General features: G+C 50.6%; 1 protein-coding gene across 3 annotated transcripts in view; it reads left to right on the forward strand.

The window, feature by feature from the left end:
• Window positions 1-20,415, forward strand: part of CFAP65 (cilia and flagella associated protein 65) — a 32,838-nt gene extending 12,423 nt beyond the window's left edge. Inside the window, exons 14-32 of one of the 3 annotated variants that reach the window (XM_087732505.1) lie at window positions 255-407; window positions 1,323-1,488; window positions 2,774-2,902; window positions 3,484-3,709; window positions 4,525-4,653; window positions 4,972-5,148; window positions 5,829-5,895; window positions 9,758-9,868; window positions 10,657-10,848; window positions 11,599-11,757; window positions 13,091-13,234; window positions 13,688-13,804; window positions 14,407-14,544; window positions 15,106-15,171; window positions 16,875-17,089; window positions 17,471-17,620; window positions 18,162-18,458; window positions 19,136-19,273; window positions 19,959-20,415. In XM_087732505.1, coding sequence (XP_087588631.1) covers window positions 255-407; window positions 1,323-1,488; window positions 2,774-2,902; window positions 3,484-3,709; window positions 4,525-4,653; window positions 4,972-5,148; window positions 5,829-5,895; window positions 9,758-9,868; window positions 10,657-10,848; window positions 11,599-11,757; window positions 13,091-13,234; window positions 13,688-13,804; window positions 14,407-14,544; window positions 15,106-15,171; window positions 16,875-17,089; window positions 17,471-17,620; window positions 18,162-18,458; window positions 19,136-19,273; window positions 19,959-19,995 — 2,811 coding nt within the window. In that variant the 3' untranslated portion in view covers window positions 19,996-20,415. The remainder of the gene's footprint in view (window positions 1-254; window positions 408-1,322; window positions 1,489-2,773; window positions 2,903-3,483; window positions 3,710-4,524; window positions 4,654-4,971; window positions 5,149-5,828; window positions 5,896-9,757; window positions 9,869-10,656; window positions 10,849-11,598; window positions 11,758-13,090; window positions 13,235-13,687; window positions 13,805-14,406; window positions 14,545-15,105; window positions 15,172-16,874; window positions 17,090-17,470; window positions 17,621-18,161; window positions 18,459-19,135; window positions 19,274-19,958) is intronic. The other 2 variants (XM_087732506.1, XM_087732508.1) reach the window with 2 other exon arrangements.
• The last annotated feature ends 1,830 nt before the right edge of the window (window positions 20,416-22,245 follow it).

The raw sequence follows: 22,245 nt of genomic DNA on the forward strand, positions 1-22,245 counted from the left end.
TTGAGAGTAGCAAGGACTAGCGTATCTCCACGGCCTGGCTTTGAATATCTGAACGTGCGTTCCCAATATGAACCTTTGATACAGGCAGAGATGGTGGAGGATTGAAGTGAGAGTGTCTCCAGAGCTGCCTGTAGTGGACTACGTTAGCTGTAATGGAGGAAGGGGCTGTGCATTGAGTGCAACCGTTGTGGTGTACAGGCTTGGCTCTGGTCTGGAGCTCCTGTGAGTGCTCTCCTTCCCTCTTGTGATTTCAGGCTCAAGCGTGGACTTTTACTCCTGACAAGGAAACCAAGTATCTGCTGCGAGCTGTGGTGTTTGTGAGGAGGAAAAGCCCAGACCCTGTGTCTCCCAAAAGTGTCCGTTATGCCTTACGAATTGTTGGAGAGGGGGTGCTGGGCACCATCAGGGTAAGAAACTGGGGCCCATTGGGTAGTAGGAGGCGTACTAGGGTGGGATGGGGGTCTTGGGCTTCCCCTTTTTGCACAATCTGTACTGGAGACAACCAATAAGGACTTACAGCAAAATTCCCAGACATTGCTTTTGGTGGAGACGGCAGAGCTGATTCTGGCAGTCTAATGGCAACAGCGTGATGTAAATGTCCTGGCAGTTCAAATGTGATCTGCCTGAATCCTCTGAGAGCACTCTCAAATCCTCTGTTTCAGACTGAACCGAACAAGCCATTTGGCTCCTTGGGACTCCCAGCTCTCTCCTCTCGTTCTGTCTGCTCTCCTTCTCTGTTCTGCTGTCAGTCCGATCTCTAAGCGTAGTGAACCTGACTGTTAAAGTTGTGTGGCCACAATGTAGGTTTCCTCCTATTATCTGCAGATCTGTGCAGACACCTTCATTTTCAGGCAAGTTTCTTAAGGAATCAGAGCTAATAAAATAATATTATGTAAGTCATTGTCAATCATGTTGGATGGAGGGGTAGAAAGGTCTTAGAGGTATTTAGTCACTATAAATTGCATGCGAGTGGATGACTAGCCAAAAGAGAGTGAGATTCTTAATGCAGTCATGGAAGGACCGGCAGACAGAGCTCAGCCCTTGCGCCAAGTGCAGCTGGCCAGCTAGTGTCCCCACAGCCCCAAATGTGCTGCATTTTACCCAGCAAGCAGCCTAAATAACAGTAGGAGAAAGCATTTGGAGGACAGATTGAGCCCCTTGCAGCCCTGTTAGAACATCTCCCAGGACATGCCAGGTCCTACACAAAGTAGGGAACCCTTTGCACTGCATTGTGCGTGCCAAGGGATCAGCTTGTGGAGAGATAAGTGGTGGCTACGCTCGACATGTAACAGTGACCTTTGCACGGCGGGTTTGAATTCCAGGCACAAAAGGAGCACCTGGACCTTGGAAATGTTCTGGTTGGTGACCTGCAAAGCTGCAGCGTTGTACTGCTAAATGATGGGGTCTGTTCTTTGAAGTACATCCTCAGCGTGGAACAACTGATCACCGGGCCTTGTGACCCTGAGGAGATCCGCAGCGATCCACTGGGTACGGTAAGGAAATTAGCATGGGATGAGGCCTTGGCCTTCCCCTCTTTTCTGCAAAATTGTTCTAGCATGAACTCGGAGGTTGGGCTGTTTGCTGGCTAGATTGCATTGATTCTCTTAAGCGCCTTAAGGTACCCACGTTTTATATGATAAAAGTATGCTTGAGAAGACGTGGGACAATCTCTGTGTGTGGGTACAGCAAAGCAGCTTGTTTTGTGCTGTGCAAGTGGTAGAAATGTTTCATTGTCATGTTAACTTTGCTAAATCTTTATCTGGAAACATCAGTAGCTTCCGGTTCCCATCACTTAATAAAAAAATTTCTATGCTGTTCTTTTGTTCAAAGTTTGTTTTTTGCAAGCATGTGTGTACATTTGAGAAAAATCAAAGCAGCAAGGGTTTTTTACATTTACTAAGGACAGAAGAAAACTATTTTCATGGGCTAGGAGACTGTTATATTTCAAAGATCCATCTTGAAGCACGTATAATTAAGTAGGACAAAATAGGAGACTCTCTTCAGAGAGAATTTCCACTGCATGAGCTCCCCTTACAATCCAGTGGTAAATAGGCTACCCAGGCCCTGGGATGTAGAAACAAGGTAGCCAGAAGTCAGAGTTATGCCACTGAGCACAGCACTGGTAAGATGGCAATTATAATCCTGTGTTAGTGCTTGCACTTTGCAAAGGACGTGAAGGTGCTTTTGCATGGAGGTGCACAGGCGTGCAGAGTGCAGTTGTTGAAACAATGCAGGCAGGGTGTGTGCACTCTCACCCTGTGTGTAAGTAAGTGTCATTTACATCATCTTATGTGTGTGCTGAAGGAAGAAATCCCTCAACGACTGAGAAGTATCTGCTCCGTTGCTTAGGGATTTGCTACAGGTGACTCTTCTATCTTGCTGGAAAAAGCATAACCCAGAGCCTGACAATTGAAGTTAGACTAACTGGGACCTTGAAATAAGACACAATTTCTCAGCAGAGAAGGGAGTTAAACAAAGGAGCTTCCCAGAAAAAATGGTGGAGTGCAACCCTTGGCTGCCTTTCTAGAGGACCTCCTCTGGAGAATTTCCCTGTTCTTTGCTGGCCAAAGGCAGGCTGGGTACTCCCAATGAGCTGCCTACAGTCGTAGTCTGGGAATCCCAACTTCAACACCTGAAGCTGGTCCTAACACTTAGGCACGGGGGAGCAGTGGCTTGAACGCAGGTAGGCTTGGGGAACTGTGTGCTGAACAGACATGTGGTGTAAGAGAGATCAGTGGCGCCAAGAGCTCATACCATCTCTTTTCTCCTACAGCTCTAGAGCTGGAACAGTCCAGAGGGACAATCCCTGCAAGGTCAAAAGCTTTTGTCCAAGTAACAGTCAGGCCAGCCCGTCGGCTGCATTACACCTGGTCAATCAAATATGCTATTTGCACCCACACAGGTGAGAGATGGGTATTTTGGGAAAATCATTCTCTCCCAACCAAGCAGACTGTGCAGCAGGCTCAGCTGCACAGTTGCAGGTGTATGAGTCCTGCCTGAAGAAAGCCCTGTGCTGAGCAGTTCACCAGAGCCAGATCCTATGCACTGTCTCCTTTTTGCTGCACCTTTTGGGGTCAGATATGATTGAGCCATAACACACAGACAGGGAGAGCTCCAAGTTTCCTGCTGCTGTGGTCACAAGATTCCCTGCTCCTCTGCATGATCATGGCCTTTTACAATGTGTCCTGAAACACGTTCTGGGAGCTTCATGCAACCAGTCCTATGCACCTGGGGGCCTTTTTGCAGATCTGGATTGGTTCCTGTATGAGAAAGAACGCAGTTGAACTAGAAAAGGCATGGAGAGGGGTGACAGGGATGTTCAGAGGTGGGGAACAGTGTTTGTACAAGAAGAGACTAGTCAGACAAGGAGTTTCCAGCTTGGAAACTTTCTTTGATCTGGGTAGGCCCTCTCCATTTTGTCGTCCCAGACAGCTGCCCCTTAATGGTGCATGACTACTTTTTGGTGTTTCTTTCTCTCCCAAGCTACTGATCTTGCGATCACAAAAGAGGAGCAGCAGCCCCTCTGCTGCATCGTAGCAACAGGCGTCTACCCAACTTTGTGCATCACAGATGCCTGTTCAGCAGGGAGTGCCAGCAGTATCAGCAAGTTGCACCTCTGGAGGCTCTTTTCCTTGGACACGCTGAATGAATACTTAGAGCGAGACCCGACTCCCGGCGAGCTCACCTACAGAGTTCCCACAAGGCACAGGTGAGACAAGGAGGTGGCTGAGAGGATCTTTCCAGTCCCTCGCACGAGTCAGACGGAGATGCCGTGGCTGTTGGCTTGTTTGGCAGCTCATTGCTGCGTGGCAATCTGTTATTCTATCCTAGCCCCTGCAGACAGTTGCTCACCTCCACTTCCCTGCTTACCCTCCCTAGAGAGGAGCCACAGGAACAAAGAATAATTTAATTGCAATGGATGTCTGAAAGTCTCTGGTCTCCCTTGCTCAAAGCAGGGACAACTAGATCAGGTTGCTCAGGTCCTTGTCCAGTTCAGTGCTGAATATCTCTAAGGATGAAGAAACCACAGCTTATCTGGGCATCTGATTCCAGTGTTTGACCACTTTCATGGTAAAAACTTTCTTTCCTAGTATCTAATCAGAATACCTTGTGTTGCAGCTTACACAGTTGCCTTCCCTGACCCTTGCTTCATAAGGCTGAACAAACCCAGATCTCTTAGTTGCTCCTTGTAAGTAATGTGCTCCAGCCCTCAGCCACCTTGATGGCCCTCCACTGGACCTGCCCCAGTATGTCAGTGACTTCCTTGTACTGGGGAGCTGAAAACAGGCCTCAGCTAAGCAGGACTCCCAGAGCCTCCATGCATGCCACTCACTCTCATTAGGCATATATAAAAGGTTGTTTGGATAAAATACAAAGGCCTTCCTTAGACCCAAAAGGGCCAACAACAGAAGGTCAGAGAAGAATTATAAAGAGAGACAGTGTAGAATGACTGTTTCCCCTGTCACGCCCTGCCAACCCTTCCTCCTGTCTCAATTTAATCTCTTTTTTCTCTCCTGTGACCAGCACATGTTTGATCCCTCCAGTGTACACCCCTCTCCTGCTGGATTTCAACTTTGGGGCTGCCCCGATAGGCTCAGAGCCTACCCTTGTGATGCTCCTGCTGACCAACAAGGGTGCGGTGCCTGTGGAGTGGTAAGCAGTGCTTACTGGAGCTCAGCTGCCTTTCTGGGGTCTGTCTGGAGGTACGGAAATGCTCACAGGGGCCGTGAGACATTTACGAATTAATAGGGTGGATTTTGTAGGTGCGACTTGTGTTGTGGAGCTGCAACTGAGATCTGTTGGTGGGTTTGGGTGGGGAAGCAAGCAAGGACTGGCAGAGTTCTGCAGATCAGACGTGATGAAACGTAATGTGTCCACCAGCTGGGCTAAGCCTGGCTGGACTGAATGCGCTGACCATGGCCCCGGGGAAGTTGTGTGTCCCTGTTGCTGACCAGCTGACTGGTTCCCTAGGGCCTTCTTGTTTCCTTCTGATCAGAAGATGGACATGGAGCACTGGGCAGAGGATGCTGAGTTTAGCCCCCATGAGCTGCACCAGATGAGAATTGAGGATAACCAGCTCTTCAGTGTTTCCCCAAAGTCAGGGAAACTTCTTCCAGGACAGGAGGAATCTGTCCAGCTCTCACACAGGTGACAGCAACTACCTGTACTTCAGAGCCTCACGCTGCATGCCAGGACATCACATGCCATCAGAGTCCCCTGTGTTGCCACCCCAGATCCTTTCCCTCCACATGCCCCTTGCCCAGCAGAGACTGGGCAAGTAAAAAGTCCCTGAGCATGTCCAGTTTCTGGAGCCACAAAGCTTGTCTTCCTCCGGGAATGTTGTTAATGTCCTCTAACACTGCAGTGCAAAAGGCATTTAGTGTGACATGCTGGGGACACTGGTGTGCCCTGACCTGACAGCTGGGAGGATGAACAAGATGCTGCACTTCCTGGGGTTTTGATTATACAGTGATATTCTTATTTTTGTCATCAACTAGACCTGCTAGCCCTTGTGTGCCTGTGGAGGGTATGAAGAAAGCTGAACACCTCCCCTTTCACAGCAGACCTGATCTGAGAAGTACTGGCATTTCAAATGGTGTTGGCCTAGAAACTTGGGTCCCTAAATTGGCGTATGACTAAAATCAACATTGCATCACTCATTCCCACCCAAACACAACTGTCCCCCTCCCTCTCTCGGGGCCCCTTATGCAACAGTGACTCTTTAGCTGGGAAGTGAATTGTCTCTAATGTACTGTGTGACCCTGATTCTATCACCCTGGGCGCAAGGTTGGTTTCCAATGTTTTCCTCTCTCCTCTTTCACTGCTAGACATGATTTCATTGGCACTGATCAGCTCCCTGTCCTGCTGAAGGTTTCCTATGGCCATGAGATTCTGGTAAGATAGCAGGTATCTCTTACTTCTCTTTGCAGAACAGCAGCAGGTAGGAACTGAGCTGCAAAGTGTTTTCCCCAGAAGCTGCATGGCCTGCAGGGGGCTGTGGCCTTCCCCTGGAACCTGCACTGGCCAGGCAGTAACACAGGGCCAAGCAGAGACATAAAACCAACATCCTGATAAACTTGTGGTTCCAGCACAGTGTGGTGTGGCAGTGCACTGGCTAAATGGCCCTTGGATGTAGCATCTGCTGGTTTCCCCAGCAAGGGAATTGTTTTTATTGTTATTATTAACCTTTTTATTTTATTGGTGGTGTTAGTGCAGAATTGCTTCCTCCTCCAAGCCAGCTCCAAGTCCAAAATAGCCCTCCTGGGTTTTACAGTCCCTGCATGCTTTCCACACTCAAGTATATCTCATGGACAGGATTTCTGTGCTTGCTTCCATGCATTTCATCTGCCTCACCGTGAGTTCTTCCATGCAGTGATCCTGGAGTTCAGCTCTGCAGCCCATCCAGCTTCTCTCATATGCAGCTTTCCTGAGTGTCTCCATCTCATCAGCTCTCTATGCTCTTCAAAACCCCCTGGAATGTGCTTTTCTCCAGAAGTACCACCTGCACTGGCTGCAGTTTGGGGACACACGTGCTGGCACAGGGTTGGCAGAGCGTCCTGCAGCTCTGCAGGTATGGAGGCAGCTGCTTCCCCAGGCCCAGAAGGTACTCCCTGCATTCCTCGTTGGCTGTTCCTGCCGCAGCCCTGATGCCTTTGTCCACCCACTTATTTCTCCTGCCAATGGTGGAGGAGCTTCCTATTCGTTCTTCCTGCTTGCCAAAGCATCCCAGAGCTGATCTGCAATGTGTTTTCCCTGAGCATTTCCTCAGGCTTGGAACTAATTTCTCTCTCTCCCCCTCTCTCAAACTGTCAGTTAGAGTCAAAGTCACCTTGTGCTCTGCCGGGCACAGCTCATGCCCGGCTGAGCCTTCCTGTCTGTCTCTGAAGTTTCCTATGAGACCATTGTGTTCACACATCTCTTTTATTTTTCTTTTCTTTCAGGACTGTTGTCAGCTGAAAATCCCACCCTTTGACCAAGCTGTTCAAACAGTGGCTTAACTGTGCCTTCCCTCAAAGCCCTTGGACAGGCTCCCTGTGCTCTGCCTGCCTGGCACAATACTGAGAATGGATGTGAGCATTTCACCAGCTGGCCAGTGAGGGAATAGACTTTGGAGCAGCCTATAGGGCACACATCCTCTCTTGCCACATAGCCAATGGCTTTGGTGGCTACCAGAGGCCAGCACCCTATCTCATGCTGTCACTGCAGAAGGGCCTGAGAAATCATGGGAGGCCCTGGGGATGCTAAAAGACCCCTGGGTGCACTGGAGCTCTGGCAATAGGAGGCCAATCCAGAGACCTGGAGCAGTGCAGGTGGTTGCAACCTGCAGGGATGCACAGTGCCCATACTGAACTGCTAATATCAGAAAGCAGAAATGGAAGAGGCTCCTCCTTCTGCAGAGAGGGCAGTTGAGGGGCTGAACACAGCGTGCCTTCATTCCTTTCAGTCATGGCATGAAGAGCGCAGAGCCACCAGCCCTCATGGCAGAGACTGCTCTAAGCACGCTCACATGCCAGGGTTGAACAGATCCTCACCTGGGAATCTGGTGAAATGTGCAGAACATATGCTAACCTTAAGGGAAGCAAATGCTGTAATATTACCGCAAAAGTTAAGCTCTGGAGATCTGAGATAGCAACAATAACCGGAGGCGGAGGCTGTAGGACTGGGGTATTTCCTGGTTATTCCGTCAAATTCCAAATTGCCTGGCTTCGGAGCAGTGATGTTAGCCAGCTGCAAGCCAATGCGTGATTTTTTTGGGGGGGTCCAAACTCACCTCTGTGATGGCTCTAGCCATGTGGACAGATTTTGACCTCCCACTTCTCTGCTTCCCCAACAGAGTCTGTCTGCTTCATCTCCAGGAGGAGCTCCCTCTCCATGACTCCTTCCCTGCTCAGTGGCCACCTTTCAGTCCCGAGATGACTGGATTTGTAGGTGCTCTGAAGGACCCAAACTGATTGCCTGTTGGCAATTTCTTCTGGCTGCAGGATGAAACTTCTGTAGACTTGTGTGTTACCCACTCCCTTGGGCAGGAGGGAAACGGGGCCTCCTGCTGCCTAATCCTCTCACGGGTTGTCCTTTGCCTCATCGCCATAGCTGGCCTGTAAGAGTGCAGCTGTGACCTTGTTCTTGGAGCTCTGGGCCAGGCAGAATCTGCAGCCCTCAGCAGTTTTAGTAGGAAAAGCCCAGCTGGCTGCAGGTGTTGCAGGATGAGGTTCCCAGAACTCACTGGAGAGAAGGGCTGGATCCCAGGGAGAATCCCTGAGCACACAGGATCCATAAACTGGAAGTGTTTGCACTTCGCTTCATAGCTGCTAATTAGGTATTGTGAGATGTTGTCACCTGCAGCATATGTTCTCCAGGCAGCTCTCCTCCCTGGGGAATCTGGCGTCTCTGTCCTCTCATGCTCTAAGTCATCGCTGTGGGACAAAGTCTGTGCACTCTGGAAGGAGAACTGATTGCAGCAGATCTTCACTTTTCTCCATTTGTCTCCCTTTAACTGATAGTCCTCTAAAAGTCGCATCCTGTGTCTATGGAAACTGATGACAGTTTTTCCTCAGCAGTTCTGGTCTGGTGGAATCCAAGTTGGCTTTTTGACTCAAGTAATATAAACGGGTGTTTCACTCCCAAACCTCAGGAGGGTTCCTGTCCCTTTTTCCCTTGCAGATTGAAAACGTCAGCTCTTGTCCTCCTCCTATTTGCGCTTCATCTGGCTTGCTGAAGCCCTCAGGAGGCTGAATGCTCATGCAGTGCTTTGAAAAGATCCCATGTGGTACTCTGTTAGCATTGTATTTCTAGTCCTCTCTCCCTCCTCCCTTTGCTTATGGAGCTGAACTGGAATGGGTTGTTTTGGAGGAATCGGCATTCTCTGCTCTTGTTTAAGCAGCCGATATCGTACCTCCTGCAGGTGTCTGTCCAAGACATCCACCTGCCATTGCAAACATCCTCTCCATCTTCTGCATATGCACTTGAAAAATAGCCATGCTTTAGGCTTAGCTAATTGTGAATTGCAGTAACAGCTCCCTTTGGCCCATGCGGAGACATTACTAGCTCTGTGGCTGCTTTACAACCTCTGCCTCTAGGTAGACAGCTCAGGGGTGCTTTGGGGCGATCCTGCAGGAAATTGTGCATCATGACTCATCTCTAGCTTGATTGCGGTTTTCTCAAAATGCAGAATCCTGTGTCTTTTAATTCCATGAAATAGCTCTATAAATCTCTCTGCTTTGCTTGAAGTGCCTGGCTTTGCTAACAGGATACTGTTGATCATTACTTGATCACTTAAAATTCAGCTGGGATCTTCTTGCAGCCTTTGGGCTGTTAGACACATTCTTGGAGCAGGATGTCCTCCAGAGTGAGGACATCCAGATGGTCCTTTCTAAGCAGAGGCCATTACTTACCTAAAACCCTGTCTTTCCAAAGGATTTGGCTGTCACAGCTGCACACTTTCCTGTGTACAGTCCAGACACTCATTCACGGAGAATTTCTACCATATACTTGCAAAGAGAAGCACTGAGGCTGGTGCCTGACACAGCAGGAAGAAAAGTACCTTCTCTCTGAAACAAGATGCAAACCTTTCAGAGAAGAGCCAACAGCTGAGTAGGCTCTCCTTGCTTTTTCCTTAGGACACACGGTACTGGTATTACCAACTTCAATCTGTAACTGTCCTGCCCTCAGCTTGCGAAGTCCTTCAGAGTCCTTGTGCGGTTGTTAGTGATGCGGCCAAGGCCCTGTGAGAAAGTGACTGCCTTTCTTTCCGCTGCAGCTGAACTTCAGCGGCGTGACGATGGAACAGGACCAGCGGCACATTCATTTTGCATCCACCAGGCACCTCTTCGCGCCCATTGCCATTGGGACCTCCCACCCCCCCATACAGGTGAGCATCCTGGGGCCCAACCCAGCAGCAGCGGAGGGAAGGAGCTAGTGTTACTGTGTCCCAAGGGCAGGCAGTGTCTGAGGCATTTCCCAGGAAAGAGAATGACCTCCACAGGAAAGCCTCACAGCAGAACTCTGAGACTAATACTAGGCAGAGCCTGGAAATGGCTGCTGGGATGGCAGCAGAGGAGGAACCTCTCACTGTCTCCAGTTTGACAAGATTTGGCATTCAGTCTAGCCAGAATGCTTATGAGGTGTGTTGGACTGTTCCGCTCTTCTCTTGTATTGGTTCCAAGTGAAGACTTGTCTAGCTGCTCCAGGCACTCTGGAAATAAATCCTAATTAGTTTTTTAGTAAATTAATTAAACTTGCTTAAACACTTATTCAGCAAAAAAGGTGGCTTTGATTCTGTTCTGCCTAATTTACTTGGGAAATGAACAAGTCTGAATTGAATTAAGATCACTTTAATATGAGTGTTTTTGCATTTCAAGTAATCCGCTTTACAGTGATCCCTTTAGCTAATTTGTATTAATTTTCTCCTAGACTGAATTTGCAGGGCACCACTTGGAGAGGCACTGTAGTTATCAATGTACATATGCGGTGATAAACCTCCAGCACAGTCTCCTGTCAGAGCCTCAGTGATAAATCCTGACACTCTGAGGCCTCCTCATTCTTAGGAGACAAGCTGACTAATTAATTATTAATACTTATCAGAGTCCTCTGGGGAAGTGTTAACTAGTTTAACTTGTGCATGGTATAATAAGCACTGCTCTCTCTGACTCGCTTTAGATTTATGAACTCTACAATGGCAGCTCTGTGCCTGTGATGTTTGAGGTCCAGCTGGACAACATTGTGAGGATGCAGAAGGAGAATTTTCAGCATCCTGTATTTGTCTGCCTAACTCCTAGAGGAGAAATCCCCCCTGGCACAACAGGCCACATTGAGTGGATCTTCTCACCACTGGAAGCTAGAATGTACTTGGTAAGACCCTTCTCACGACTGCCAGAAACAGGGGTTTTTTCCAAAAATTCTTTAGATCTCTTAGTGATGGTTGGTCCATGTAATGCTACAGCTGAATTCCTCCAAGAAGCAAAGAGTCTTGAGAGTAAATGGGTGGCTGGTCTGGTCAGGAAATGGAGCAGATAAATTGTTATCTCATAAATTTCTTCTTCCCAAAGAACACATTTCTTCCACAACAAGAGTCATCCCAATATGTATTTCTCAAGCATCATACGGTGACCAGGGGTATATAAACAGAATCTGATCAGATTTGTGGTTCATTGTTGACCTCCAATAACTCCTGCCAAAGAGACTGAAGTCAGTGTCTTTTATCATTGCAGCGTACGCTGCTGCAGCCCTCTGGAAACAGCCTTCCCAAAGGCTTCTCTCCTAGGCTGCAGCAGGCAGGCAGGGCCACAGCTGGAGCACTACTTATTGCCCCGCTCTGTGGTAGATGCATGGAAAAATAAATAAATTGAATTTTAAAACTCCAACTTTTGCTCCAAGAGGGAGTCCCTGCCCATCTCATATAGTAACTGGCTAAATGACTCCTTAACCAGCTTTCCTGGGTTAGCAGGAAAGATCCAGGCCTGAAAGAGCAAAAGAGACTGGATTTCTCCTCACCCATGCATGTGGTGTATTTAGACTAGTCCATTAGCAAGTACGCTAGCTTCTTGCACATCTCTCCCAAATATGACTCTGGACTTAACACTCTTATCTTGTCCGAGGCAGGTTGATGTTCTCATCCACATCCTGGGGGGTGAATCAGCTCTGATCACCTTCCAGGGAGTAGGCTACGATCCAAGTACCGTAGGAGATACTGCCACATCCAGCGAAGTTTTGTCTCCTTCAACCTTTCCAGGGTCTACCAAGCTAACTGTGCCTGGGCAGGTAAGTCCAGGCATGCTGATATGAATTACATGGTTACTCCAGAAATGTGTGAGAGAGACTGAAATATGGAAGTGTCCCCATCTAGCAGTAGCCTGTGTTGCAGGGGAGTTCATTGCCGTGAGACAGAGCAAGATATTTCCATTCCGGCAGGTCATCTAGAGCCTAACTCATAAAAGCAGTTGTTCTGAAAGGTGCCTTCCTTCCAGCCTGCTGCTTCCACTGCCATTAGAAACAAAAAAGTTCTAGGGCTTGTTCATTTTCTGAATTTTCTATTAAAAGTTACCCTCCATCACAGCTACCTCTCTTATTTGCAGCTAAAACACCTTTTCTTTGCTACTGCATTCAGAAAAATACTCCTGACATACCCTGTCAGGGCTTGTCAGGCTTCCATTTCACAGCCTGACCCAGGTGATGCATAACCTGTACACGAACTGCAGGATGGCCGCTAATTCAGGCACATCCCGGAGAATGCACTTGTTTGACCTGTCGCTGGCTCAGCAGGAGCTTGCTTGGCCTGGCGGGAGCTGGACTGCCAGCCTGGACGATCTGTTGTTAAACTCAGCCACAGATCCCAGCATAGCGAATCAGCATTAAGCAGCATCAGCAGAGGAATACTCGAGGCAGGTAAAGGATTCACCCTGTGTGACGTTAGCATGCCTACCTTGGAGCCCAGCCACAGCTACATACGCTCATTGGCTTCCAGCAGGGCGTTTGCATTCCTGGGTACAGCAAAGAGAAGATGATTAAAAACCTGTCTCAGGCTGCCAACAAAGATGCCATTCCACAAGGCTCTGTTGTCTGTAACCAAGAGTCATTAGCTTCTCTAATGATCAGTGTAATTAATTAGAGTTTGCACTGTGCCTGGAGAATGGGACAGACTAGTAGCGTACTAGTAGCAAGGTGCGATAGGGAGCAGTTTCCCAAAACTCGCATTGAGGTTGATGAGGATTTTGCACGAGCACACACGTCACGCATTTGCCAGCTGAAGTAGGAAAAGGCCTGGATTGCAAGTGCTGCAGAGAGAATCTGGGTGCTACCGGTCCTCTGTGCTCCTGAGATCCTCTCCCGCCCCAGCACCCGCGTTATGTTCTATTCATTGCTCACTCAGTCCCCCTGCAACAGGGCTGTCCTCTTGCTGTAAAGAGTCATTGTAACCAGAGCAAAAATGAGAGAAATGTAACACTCCCTCAAGTTGTTATGGTAAAGGTAACGGGCAAATATTATCTATGAACTGCTGATAACTTAAAGATGACTATGTGACTGCCCTTCCCCAATGGCCACATCGCATCTTCCTTCCCTGCTGCTCCTCCTGGTTTCACCTTGCTTCCTGCAGGCAGCCACTTTGTCACACCACAGGATTTGCCTTGGAAATATCCCAGACTGTACCAAAGCCAGTCGACTTGTCTTTCTCAACAATATCTCGGAGAGTAAAGCTGTTATGTTTGCCTGGCGGATAAGCACCTGTAAAGACAAGAGGGTGAGTCCGTCTCTTTCCTCTGCAGCCTTCTTGCCCATTTCTGTTGTGCCACAAAAGGACCTTACAGCTCCATTTTCAAACAGACAATCAGAAACGATCCTAGGGAGTTGGCTTTTGTACTAGCTGATGAAAGGAAAGGGCAGAGAAAAGTGAAGGCAACGGTTAGGATAGGGGGGGAAAGACAGGAATTCAGAAGGCGAATCTGAAGACTTCAGTGAGGATACATGAACCTGGAACTACAGGATGCAATAATGAACCTCGGGACCCTGTCTACCAGCAAAGACCATGGTCGTTCTTTGAATACGTCGGCTGCATCTCTCTCATGCCACATACCTCTGAGAAGGGGAGGGAAGAGAATTCCCACAATCCTGTATTTCCTGCAAAGAGAAGGCACATAGGAAGGTCCCAGGACAGTGAAACAGCTCCTCTGTGGCTTTTTTTTTTCTCTCCCAGGTGTTGCAGATTGCTCCAGAGTCAGGCGTTGTGCAGCCTGAAGAGAGCATCCCCTGCTTTATCACCCTGCGACCTTCAGGAAGTGCTTCCTTCTACAACATAGATCTGGTGTGTGAGGTGAGACGCAAGAGGTACCTGTGTATTACCATCGCCTGGGCATGTCACTGCAGTTCCCAAATAGCCGGCCCCAGCAGTCAGCTGCCTGCTGCTTCCAGCTGAGGAATCCTTCTTTGCTCCATAATGCTGGCCAGCACTTCTCATTACTGAAGATACTGAGCTTCTTCTCTCCTGATGTGTCTCTCTGTCTGTGTGGCTCACTAGATGAGGTATAATTGTGCAACATGTAGCTTTGTGAGTTGAACCCAGCTACTAGAAGTCATGGTTTGAATGGGAGTGGCTTTCAGTGATGTCAGAGACTTAAATATCTGTAAAAAGCAAGTCTTGCTTCTTTAATATTAGTGGAAGCACAGACTTGCAGTAGTGTCCCTCTGGACATTTTCCAGGTGTCTTCTTGGCAAGAGATTGTGTCTTCTCTGTTTAAGTCTTATAATAGCACTGTTATCTCCCCTTTCTGCCACTGGAAGACATGGAAAGGGAGTGGGCTCTGGTTGGGATGTCCTGGCAGGGAGGAATGGGTAACAGGCATGGACTTGAGCCAAAGAATGTTATTTGCAGCTCCTTTCTAGCCCTACTCCCTCCAATCACGGTTTGCTTCATAGGTATACATCCAGGAGTCCCTGGTTCAGTATGAAAGGGACCTGCAGGAGTGGGAAAGGGAGAAGGAACGGCAGGCTGTGGAGTTCACCATCACAGAGAAGGACCTTGGGACTAAGAAGAAGCTGAAGTCCCCTGCAGGGGTAAGTGCCACCAGCACTTTACACCAGCTTAGCTCAGCTCAGAAACAGCAGCCAGGGGTCAACAAGAAATGTTCTTTAAGAAAATCTAGGCAAGCTGGTTAGAGGATGAGAGGTTCTCATCTACTCAAGATCTCATAGCTGGTCTGTGGATAGTGGAAAATTAGATCTTTGTTTCTAGCCAAGAATCCTCTTGCAATCTCTTTAACATTGAGAGAAGGGGTAGCAGGCAGCACCTTACAAACTCTGAATTTGCTAACAATCACCTGAAATTTGGCAGTGTGTGAGAAGCCTTAGGGAAAAAAAAAAAAACAAAACCAAACAAAAAAACCAGTGGCTCTGGAAACTGATGGTTGGATTTTTAACCATGAATAAACACTGGAGAGAAATGTGTAACAAACATTAAGAATGTGGCCCAAGTGAAGAATGGGAGGATAAGATCATTGACTCTCAGCTGAGGCAAAGTAAAACAAAATCTTGGAGTCTTGTTCTGCTCCGTACCTCTCCTACACTGTGATTTCTCTTCCTTCTTTTTTTTTTTTTTCTTCTCTTCCCTCTTTTCAGAGGTCATCAGATTCTGCTGAGACAGAAAATCTTCCTGAATCCTCAGCTGTGATCAGGAAATACAAGGTAAGTCAGGCCTGTCTCGCCCATACTAGAATCAAACTGACTGCTTTAGAACAGAGGTAGATGCTGGATATCACAGCGTGGGAGCCTGGACAGAGAGCACAGCAGGATTTGTAGCTTCAAGGCTTTGGGAGACAGAGTGTTTGGAGGAGCCAGAAGAATCAGACTGTCTGGCTGTGTCCTGTGGGCAGTAACTTTCCAGCTGAGGTGAACGGGAAGTGAAATTGGAACCAAATGTGTACCCGTGACTGGAGAAAGGGGGAAAGGTTTTGAATAAACAGAAAAGATGCACACAGGCAGGGCAGTCGGTACCTGGACTGGTTTCACGCTGGGGCCACAATGGAATGTGTGCCACGAGGGAAAGTGGCAGGGCCCTGGCGTGACGTGGTGCAGACTTTGTCCTCGCTGCTAAAAGGGCTGTGCTGTGTGCCTCGGGAGAAGCTGCAGACAGGAACTGCCTTGATTTAAGTGCATGGAAAGCTTTAAAGCTTGATTTGCCTGGTTCATCTGTTTCCCCTCAAGTTCACGCAAGTGTGTGCATGGGCCCGCATTAGCTGCTCTGAGTTGTAAAGACCACTTTCCCAGCGGTGGTGGCAAGGTGTGAACAAGGTCCCAGTGAATGCTCTGGAGAACTGCCTGGGCCCAAAGGCAGAGCCATGCTGCGCCTACGGCCATTGGCAACATGTCCTGTGGGAATGACAGGGCCTGCGGAGAACCAGCCAACCTGAGATGTGGAAGGATTAAGAGGAGTTGGCATGAGGTTGGGCCTGAGCAGATTCATTCAGCTAGGAGTCACAGCTCGTTATCTCAGGGTTGCCACCATAACACCTGGGACCCTGCCGCCCTGCAGAGTGCCTCTGCATGCCCTGCACTGTCCTGTGTGAAGGTGTCAGCTCGGGGCGGCTCTAGCTTGGACTGTCTGCCCTGTGCTGTTAGGTGTGATCAGTCATGCAGGTCGAAGCATTCACTGGGATGAACATAAGGATAGTTGGGGAACGGTAAAAACAGTTTCATTTAGTCCTCTAGGGTTTTAGCTCCTAGTGACAATTTGGAGCCTGCAATGACCTGCTGTGTCTGTGTCAGGAGCAGCGAATGCCTCTGGCCTCATTCCTAGAGGCTGGACAACTATACCTCACAGGTCATTGAAGTCCTGTGATGCCTGAGGGCTTCTCCAGAGCTGAGTGGTATCCTTCTGGCCCAGGCTTCTGGACTACTCATGCCTTAAGAAACTTCCCCCAAACTGACTGCTGGTAATGCAACCCCAAACGGGCACATGTAGTGAGGCTGGAGTCAGGTCCTGGTTTCCTTCCAGGCTCAGGGGACAATTTCCACACGCATTCCTGCACATGCCTTCTCCCACAGCACTCCTGGTGTGCTCAGAAAAGCAGAGATGATCTCCCGGAGTTCCACAGGGATGGATCGGAGTACAACAGCCCCGAGTGCCCTGGGGAGCCCCTGAAGCCCTGCTGACACTCGGGGCTGGAGCACTAGGCAGCGAGGAGGGAGCAAACCTGATTTCCAGCATGGCCACTCGTGCCTGATAGCAGTACTGCAGTGCCAAGATCATTTTGATGCTGTCTCCTGCCCAGGATCTGGTGGTTCTGACTGCTGGGCTTTCCAGTTCTCATGACAATGCTGACAGCTACACCAGCCTACCTGTGGCCAGAGAAGCAACCAAGTACCTGCCATTTCTTTGTCTCCAACAGACACTACCCCCTATTAAAAACCACCCTATGCCCAATCTGCCTGCCGGACACTTTCAGAGGAGGCTGCTGTTGGACAAAGAAGCCAGCCGCATGTGGATCAAACCAGAGCCTCCCAAGCCCATCCCCTTACACCTTGGTGTGACAGCCAGGTCCTACTCTATTGAGGACTTCTTCAGCAACTTCACCTTGGAGTTCCCCAAATACTTCCTGTCCCGGTAAGAGATCCAGCTTTTTGGATTGGCCTCTTCATCCGAACCAGGGCTGTCCATGCTGCAATATGCACTGAACTCGGAGCTCTGCTTTGCTCCCTCCAGTGCTTCAGTATTAGGCAAGAGGTGCCTTGCTTTCCCCAGTGTTAGCTGACATGACCTGTTTCTCTTCCTCCCTCAAAAGGGAGATACTGTCAGAGCTCAGTGCTCCTCACTTATGGCAGCATCCCTGCTGCTGTCACAAGTGCAGCAGCTCCCACTCCTCCCCTGGCACCCTGCACCGCTCCCCACTTGCCTGCAGTGCTGCTGCTCAGCCAGGAGGATGCAGGTCTTTGGTAGCTGGGTTCAGTAGTGCCGCCACTGATGGAAAAACTCCTTCTTTCCCAGCCCCTTCAGCGACCAGCCCTTGGAGAGCAAGTTTGTGGATGAGAGTAGGGATGGAGATGGGACGGACGTGGACCCCAAATGGCTGTCCCTGGCTGCTGCTTCCAAACAGGAGCTGCAGATAGTGACTGACATACTCACAGGTGTCATCAGGTGCGTGTCCCTTCACCCTCACCTGCTTTGGAGCCGCTGTCCTCCAGGGGAGCACATGCAGCACAGCCAGCCCCTTGCTAATCCCAGAGGAGTCTGTGCACTCACGTTGCACCAGAACAGAGGATCCAGCCTGCCAAAGGCTGCCTTGAGGGCTACGAGCACAGGAGTCGTGGTGTGACAGCAAAAGACAGGGTCTTGCTCCCCAGCTAGGTGCTGGGCCCATCTCTGCATAGCAGTCGGTGTCACTGCCCAGGAACCAGGGCACTCTGCCTGCCATGATCTTGGGAACAGGCTGCATTGGGATTCACCTATTTTGTCTGTCAGCTGTAGAAATGTAAAGAACAAGTGCTGGGGAGGCAAAGGTAGCTTCCTTAGCTCAGGCCATCTTGCTGCCTCCCTTAGGCCCAGAAAGCAAGAAGGGACAGACTAAACATTGACATCATTCAGGGTTTTCCTCTGATTTGTACTGTCTTGTAATGCTCCTCTGGGATCATAGAGATATCTGATTTGCTGGACTCATCCATTATTTTCCTCCTCCCAGAGGCCTCTTGGAGAACACCCAGTTCCATGATGCAGTGAGAAGAAGCCTGGACGAGCCCATTCCATATTTCTCCCAGTTCCGGTGTGAAGAATCAGCAGAGCTCCAGGACAGGAGACAGTGGTCCACGGTCCCCTCCAGGGTCTCTGCTTCCCCAGATCTTTATCCTGAGAAAGATGGAGAGAGGAAAGAAATGAGGCAGGAAACCTCTCCCAACAATGATTTGATGGAGTCTTGGGAGAGGATGAGTGAGATTTTGCACCACGAGCAGCTAAGGGAGCAAAAGGAGATGATGAGCAGGTGAGGAAGAGCTCACACAGAAAAGGCAAGATCTGCACGGGTAGGAGAGCCATGGCAGCACACCACCTTGCCAGAAACCCATTTCTGCTTCTGCCCTGCAGCATTTCTGCTGGGGTGCTCTGTGTGCTCTTGGTGGAAATCGATGCTAGCCTGCCTAGCCACCCTCTCCCGAGTGTGGTTTGTGGAGTGTGCAGGTTTGCTGTGTCTTGGGGCTGAGTCCTGGGCAGTGCCACGGTGCTGGTGGTGAGTGAAGTCTGCTTTATGCTCTGACACTCCTGGCCGTATCAGACATTAGAGTGCAGTGGGTGCTTACCTTACCTTTTATTTTTACTGCAGTATTTCATCACCTTGCATTTGCTGTGCCTACACCCTTGCACACTGCTACAGGCCATGAGCATATGCACAAATACTAACTACAGCACAGCTTGGAGGGAGAAACCAATAAGACCACAGTCACCCAGCTCTGTCCGAGGTCAGGGCCTGCCGTCAGCTGGTGGCGGTTCTCGGAGAAGGGTCAACACCCCATTGCTCAAGCCTTTGGTTCATTGGCCTCAGCGTGCAGGAAACAGTGTGTGCTCCACTGCTGTGCCTGATGTGTCCTGGGAGGAGTCACAGCAAGCAGCCTGCCTTATCTGCTTTCTGAAAGCTGTCCTCTGCCTGTACTTTTGCCCCTCCAGGCACCCGGCCTTTGGGAACCTGGTGGAGCTGGTGCTGGAAAACACACTGCAGAATATCCTGATCGAAGCCAGCCGTGGGGAGGTGGTGCTGACAGCCCGGCCCAGGGTCATTGCTCTACCCCAAAGCCCTTCCCGAAGGTAGCAGAGTGTTATCTGTGCTGTTGCAGGGGACAGAACCTGTCCTTAATATGTCAGGCTGAAGCACAGCCCATTTTCTAGATCATGTAGATTAGCTGGATCACTGCCTATCAATGCCAAGGCTGCCTGTGCAAAAGGGGGAATCCACTCCCAAAGCCTCTGCCCCTTCTTGGCTTGTCCTGAGCCACAGAGCAGAGGCGGTAACGCTATAGCCTTTCTGTGAACCATCACGCAGCTCTGGGGCAGGGCCCTGTGGGTGAACGGCAGGCAGACGGGGCTGGCCAGAGGCACTGGAGAGCCCAGCGCAAGGAGGGTCTCTTGGGAAAAGGGGTCAACGAGCAGGCAGCACAGCCTCTGACGGCAGAAAGGGGGCAAAGCTTTTGTAGTCCAAGATGGTGTGGGATCTAGTTAGGCTGAGGGAATGGCCACCGGTGGGGAGGCAGTTTTGGGGCTGAGGGCAAAGCATGAGGATTTGCCCCAGCTTGGGGAGAAGGGCAGGGAGATGGGATTGAGGGAGGATGGGAGAGGGTTGTTGGACAGAGATGTCATCTCCAGAGCTGCAGGAGTCTTGTCTAGATAGACAATGTGTTGTTCCCCGTGATCCCTCAGGGATGGAGGATTGCCTGGGGGGAGGCCGCAGCAGGCTGCACTCTCCCCACCCCAAAAGCAATCTCTTCTTCTTCAGAACCACCAATCCGGCACCCCCACCCTCAAGAGCATAGCTGCTGGGCACTGTACTGCTTGAGCTCTTCAAGCACATCAGCTGTCTCCACTCTTCATCCCGTCCCTGTGATGTCCAGAGCAACTCTGATCCTCCCACACCATGACCTGAGCTCAGTGTGCTGGCTGCCTCTGAGGAGGTATGTCCTGGTTATGTCCTCAGCTCCAATTTGAATCCTCTGGCAACTCCACAGCAGAGTTCATGAGATCTCTCCTCTCTGTGGCTGGCCACATCATCGGAGAAGAACCTCCCTGCGCTACGGGGAGCACACGGACAATCTCTGTGACTGTTCCCACTGCCCCCAGTCCGTACTGTCTGGGAGGGGAGTGGAATCCGCTTGGAAATGTAGCTGAGGAAGGACTGACAGTTGGGCACTGAGGTGCTGAGCCCCTGCCGACATCAGTAGGACGCAGGTACTGAATCCTCCTCCCCTTCTTGCTCCAGTGGCTGCTGCAGGTCCCACGTACAGCGACCCGGCCCGAGAGAGCAGCTGCAGCACCGTCTAGCACACTCGGCAGCCCAATAAAAGGAGCTTGGCCTCTGGGCACACAGACACCGGCGTGTAAGATATGGAATCGATGCATCTGGGTTTGGGAGCACCCTGGGCAAGCTCTCCCCTTTTCAAACTGCAAGGCTGTCACCTGGGGAAGGGGATGCTTTGAGCCGTGGCCTGGCACAGGGGTCCGGCAGGCTGCGGGAGGGTGTCACTGTGAAGGAGCGGGGTTTGTCACAGCCGGGAGGTGGCAGTGTTAGTTGGGAGAAATCCCAGGTGCCAGCGCGGAGCTGGTGCTGGGCGCCGGCTGCCTGCTCCCTGGCAGAGGCTGCAGGCCAGCCGTGCCAGGCAGCGGGGCTGCGTTTGCAGCATCTCCCCTCTCCTGCAGCCCTGCTACGGGCTCTGCTAGGCAGGGCTCACCCAGCCACCCTGCTCTGGTGGGGATGCAGCTGGTGTCCCCCTCCAAACCCTCCTGTCCTGTGTTCCCAGTGCCAGCGCCCAGCCAAGACCGGAGCTGCACCTTCTCCCCTTGCAGCCCAAGAGAAGACCACACATGAGGAGCTGCGGAGGGCTTTTGCGATGCTCGGCAGAGGGCAGGTGCCTGCCGTGCCCGGGGGTGCTGCAGCTCACCCAGCACCACGCCAGCGCTCCGCTCTGTGCAGGAGCCCTGCGTGCGTAACCGTTACTAAGCCCCAGGGCCGAGATGTTCCTGTTGTCAGAGATACAGCAAAGGCACTGCCAGCTCCTGAGCTAAGCCTGGGGCCTTCACGTGGGTCCTGGGTCCTTCTCATGAGAAGCGCAGACCCTCTCCTCCCTCCCCAACACTCTGGCTGCCAGGTCTCCTACGGCACAGCAGCTTTTCTGCCTTCCTCTGGGCTTCGGCTGGTGCTGAGCAGGCGATGGGGTACCACCTCCTTCTCCCCAGCTCTAGGCAGCAGCAGGGCCTGGCTGTTCAGTCCAGTTGGGGTGACCCTGCCTGGTCCAGGCTCCTCACTAGGGTTCACTTGCTACAGATGCTCTGTAACCCTGTGACAGGCTTCCCAAATGGGTAACACTGGCAGGGGCAGGAGCCTCGCCATTGTCCTAAAGCAGGTTGAATCCAGCTGCCTGCAGGAGCCCAAGGGCAGCCTGGAGCAGCAGAGACAGCATCAGTGAGTTTGTCCATCCTCAGACCTGCTGCGTGATCTGATCCTCTCAGGACTGTGTCACCGCGAACTCCTCTGCCTTGTGGGACAGATGGGTGAACATCGGAAACGCTGTGTGTTAGTCTGGTGTCACACCCAAGAGCAAACGGATGGAGCCTGAGTGCAGACACATGTGCAGGGAATGATTTTTTTTTGTCATTAAAGCTCCTCTCCTGCCCACTCTCCTGTGCTGAACACAGCCTGGACCTGGAGGAAACGGAACTCACGCTGTACTTGCCTGCTAGAGGACTATCAGAGGTAAATTCACTTCTCTGATTAGCGTCTCTCTAGTAGGAGAGAGCCCTGAGACAGTGCCTTCGGCAACGAGTGAGTCAGGGAACAAGAGGTTTGAGAGCTACCTACACATCTGAGAGAGAAACCTTTCTTCAGCTCTGTGCAGGGGCTGTGAGATGGTGGTGTGTCACCTTTATTCTAGGTCTTCTCCGGTGCCTGTCAACCAGCACCACTCAGTGTGCACTAAGGAAAGCCATTAGCAGCTGTCACACACTTTTCTTCTTTTATCCTCATCCTAAGATAAAAATACAGCAGGGACAGCTCCTTTCCCAGGCTGGGA

The sequence above is a fragment of the Nipponia nippon genome, unplaced genomic scaffold, assembly GCF_047370975.1.
Source record: "Nipponia nippon isolate SJK-2023a ecotype South Korea unplaced genomic scaffold, ASM4737097v1 scaffold_5, whole genome shotgun sequence".
In the NCBI taxonomy this organism is placed as follows: domain Eukaryota; kingdom Metazoa; phylum Chordata; class Aves; order Pelecaniformes; family Threskiornithidae; genus Nipponia; species Nipponia nippon.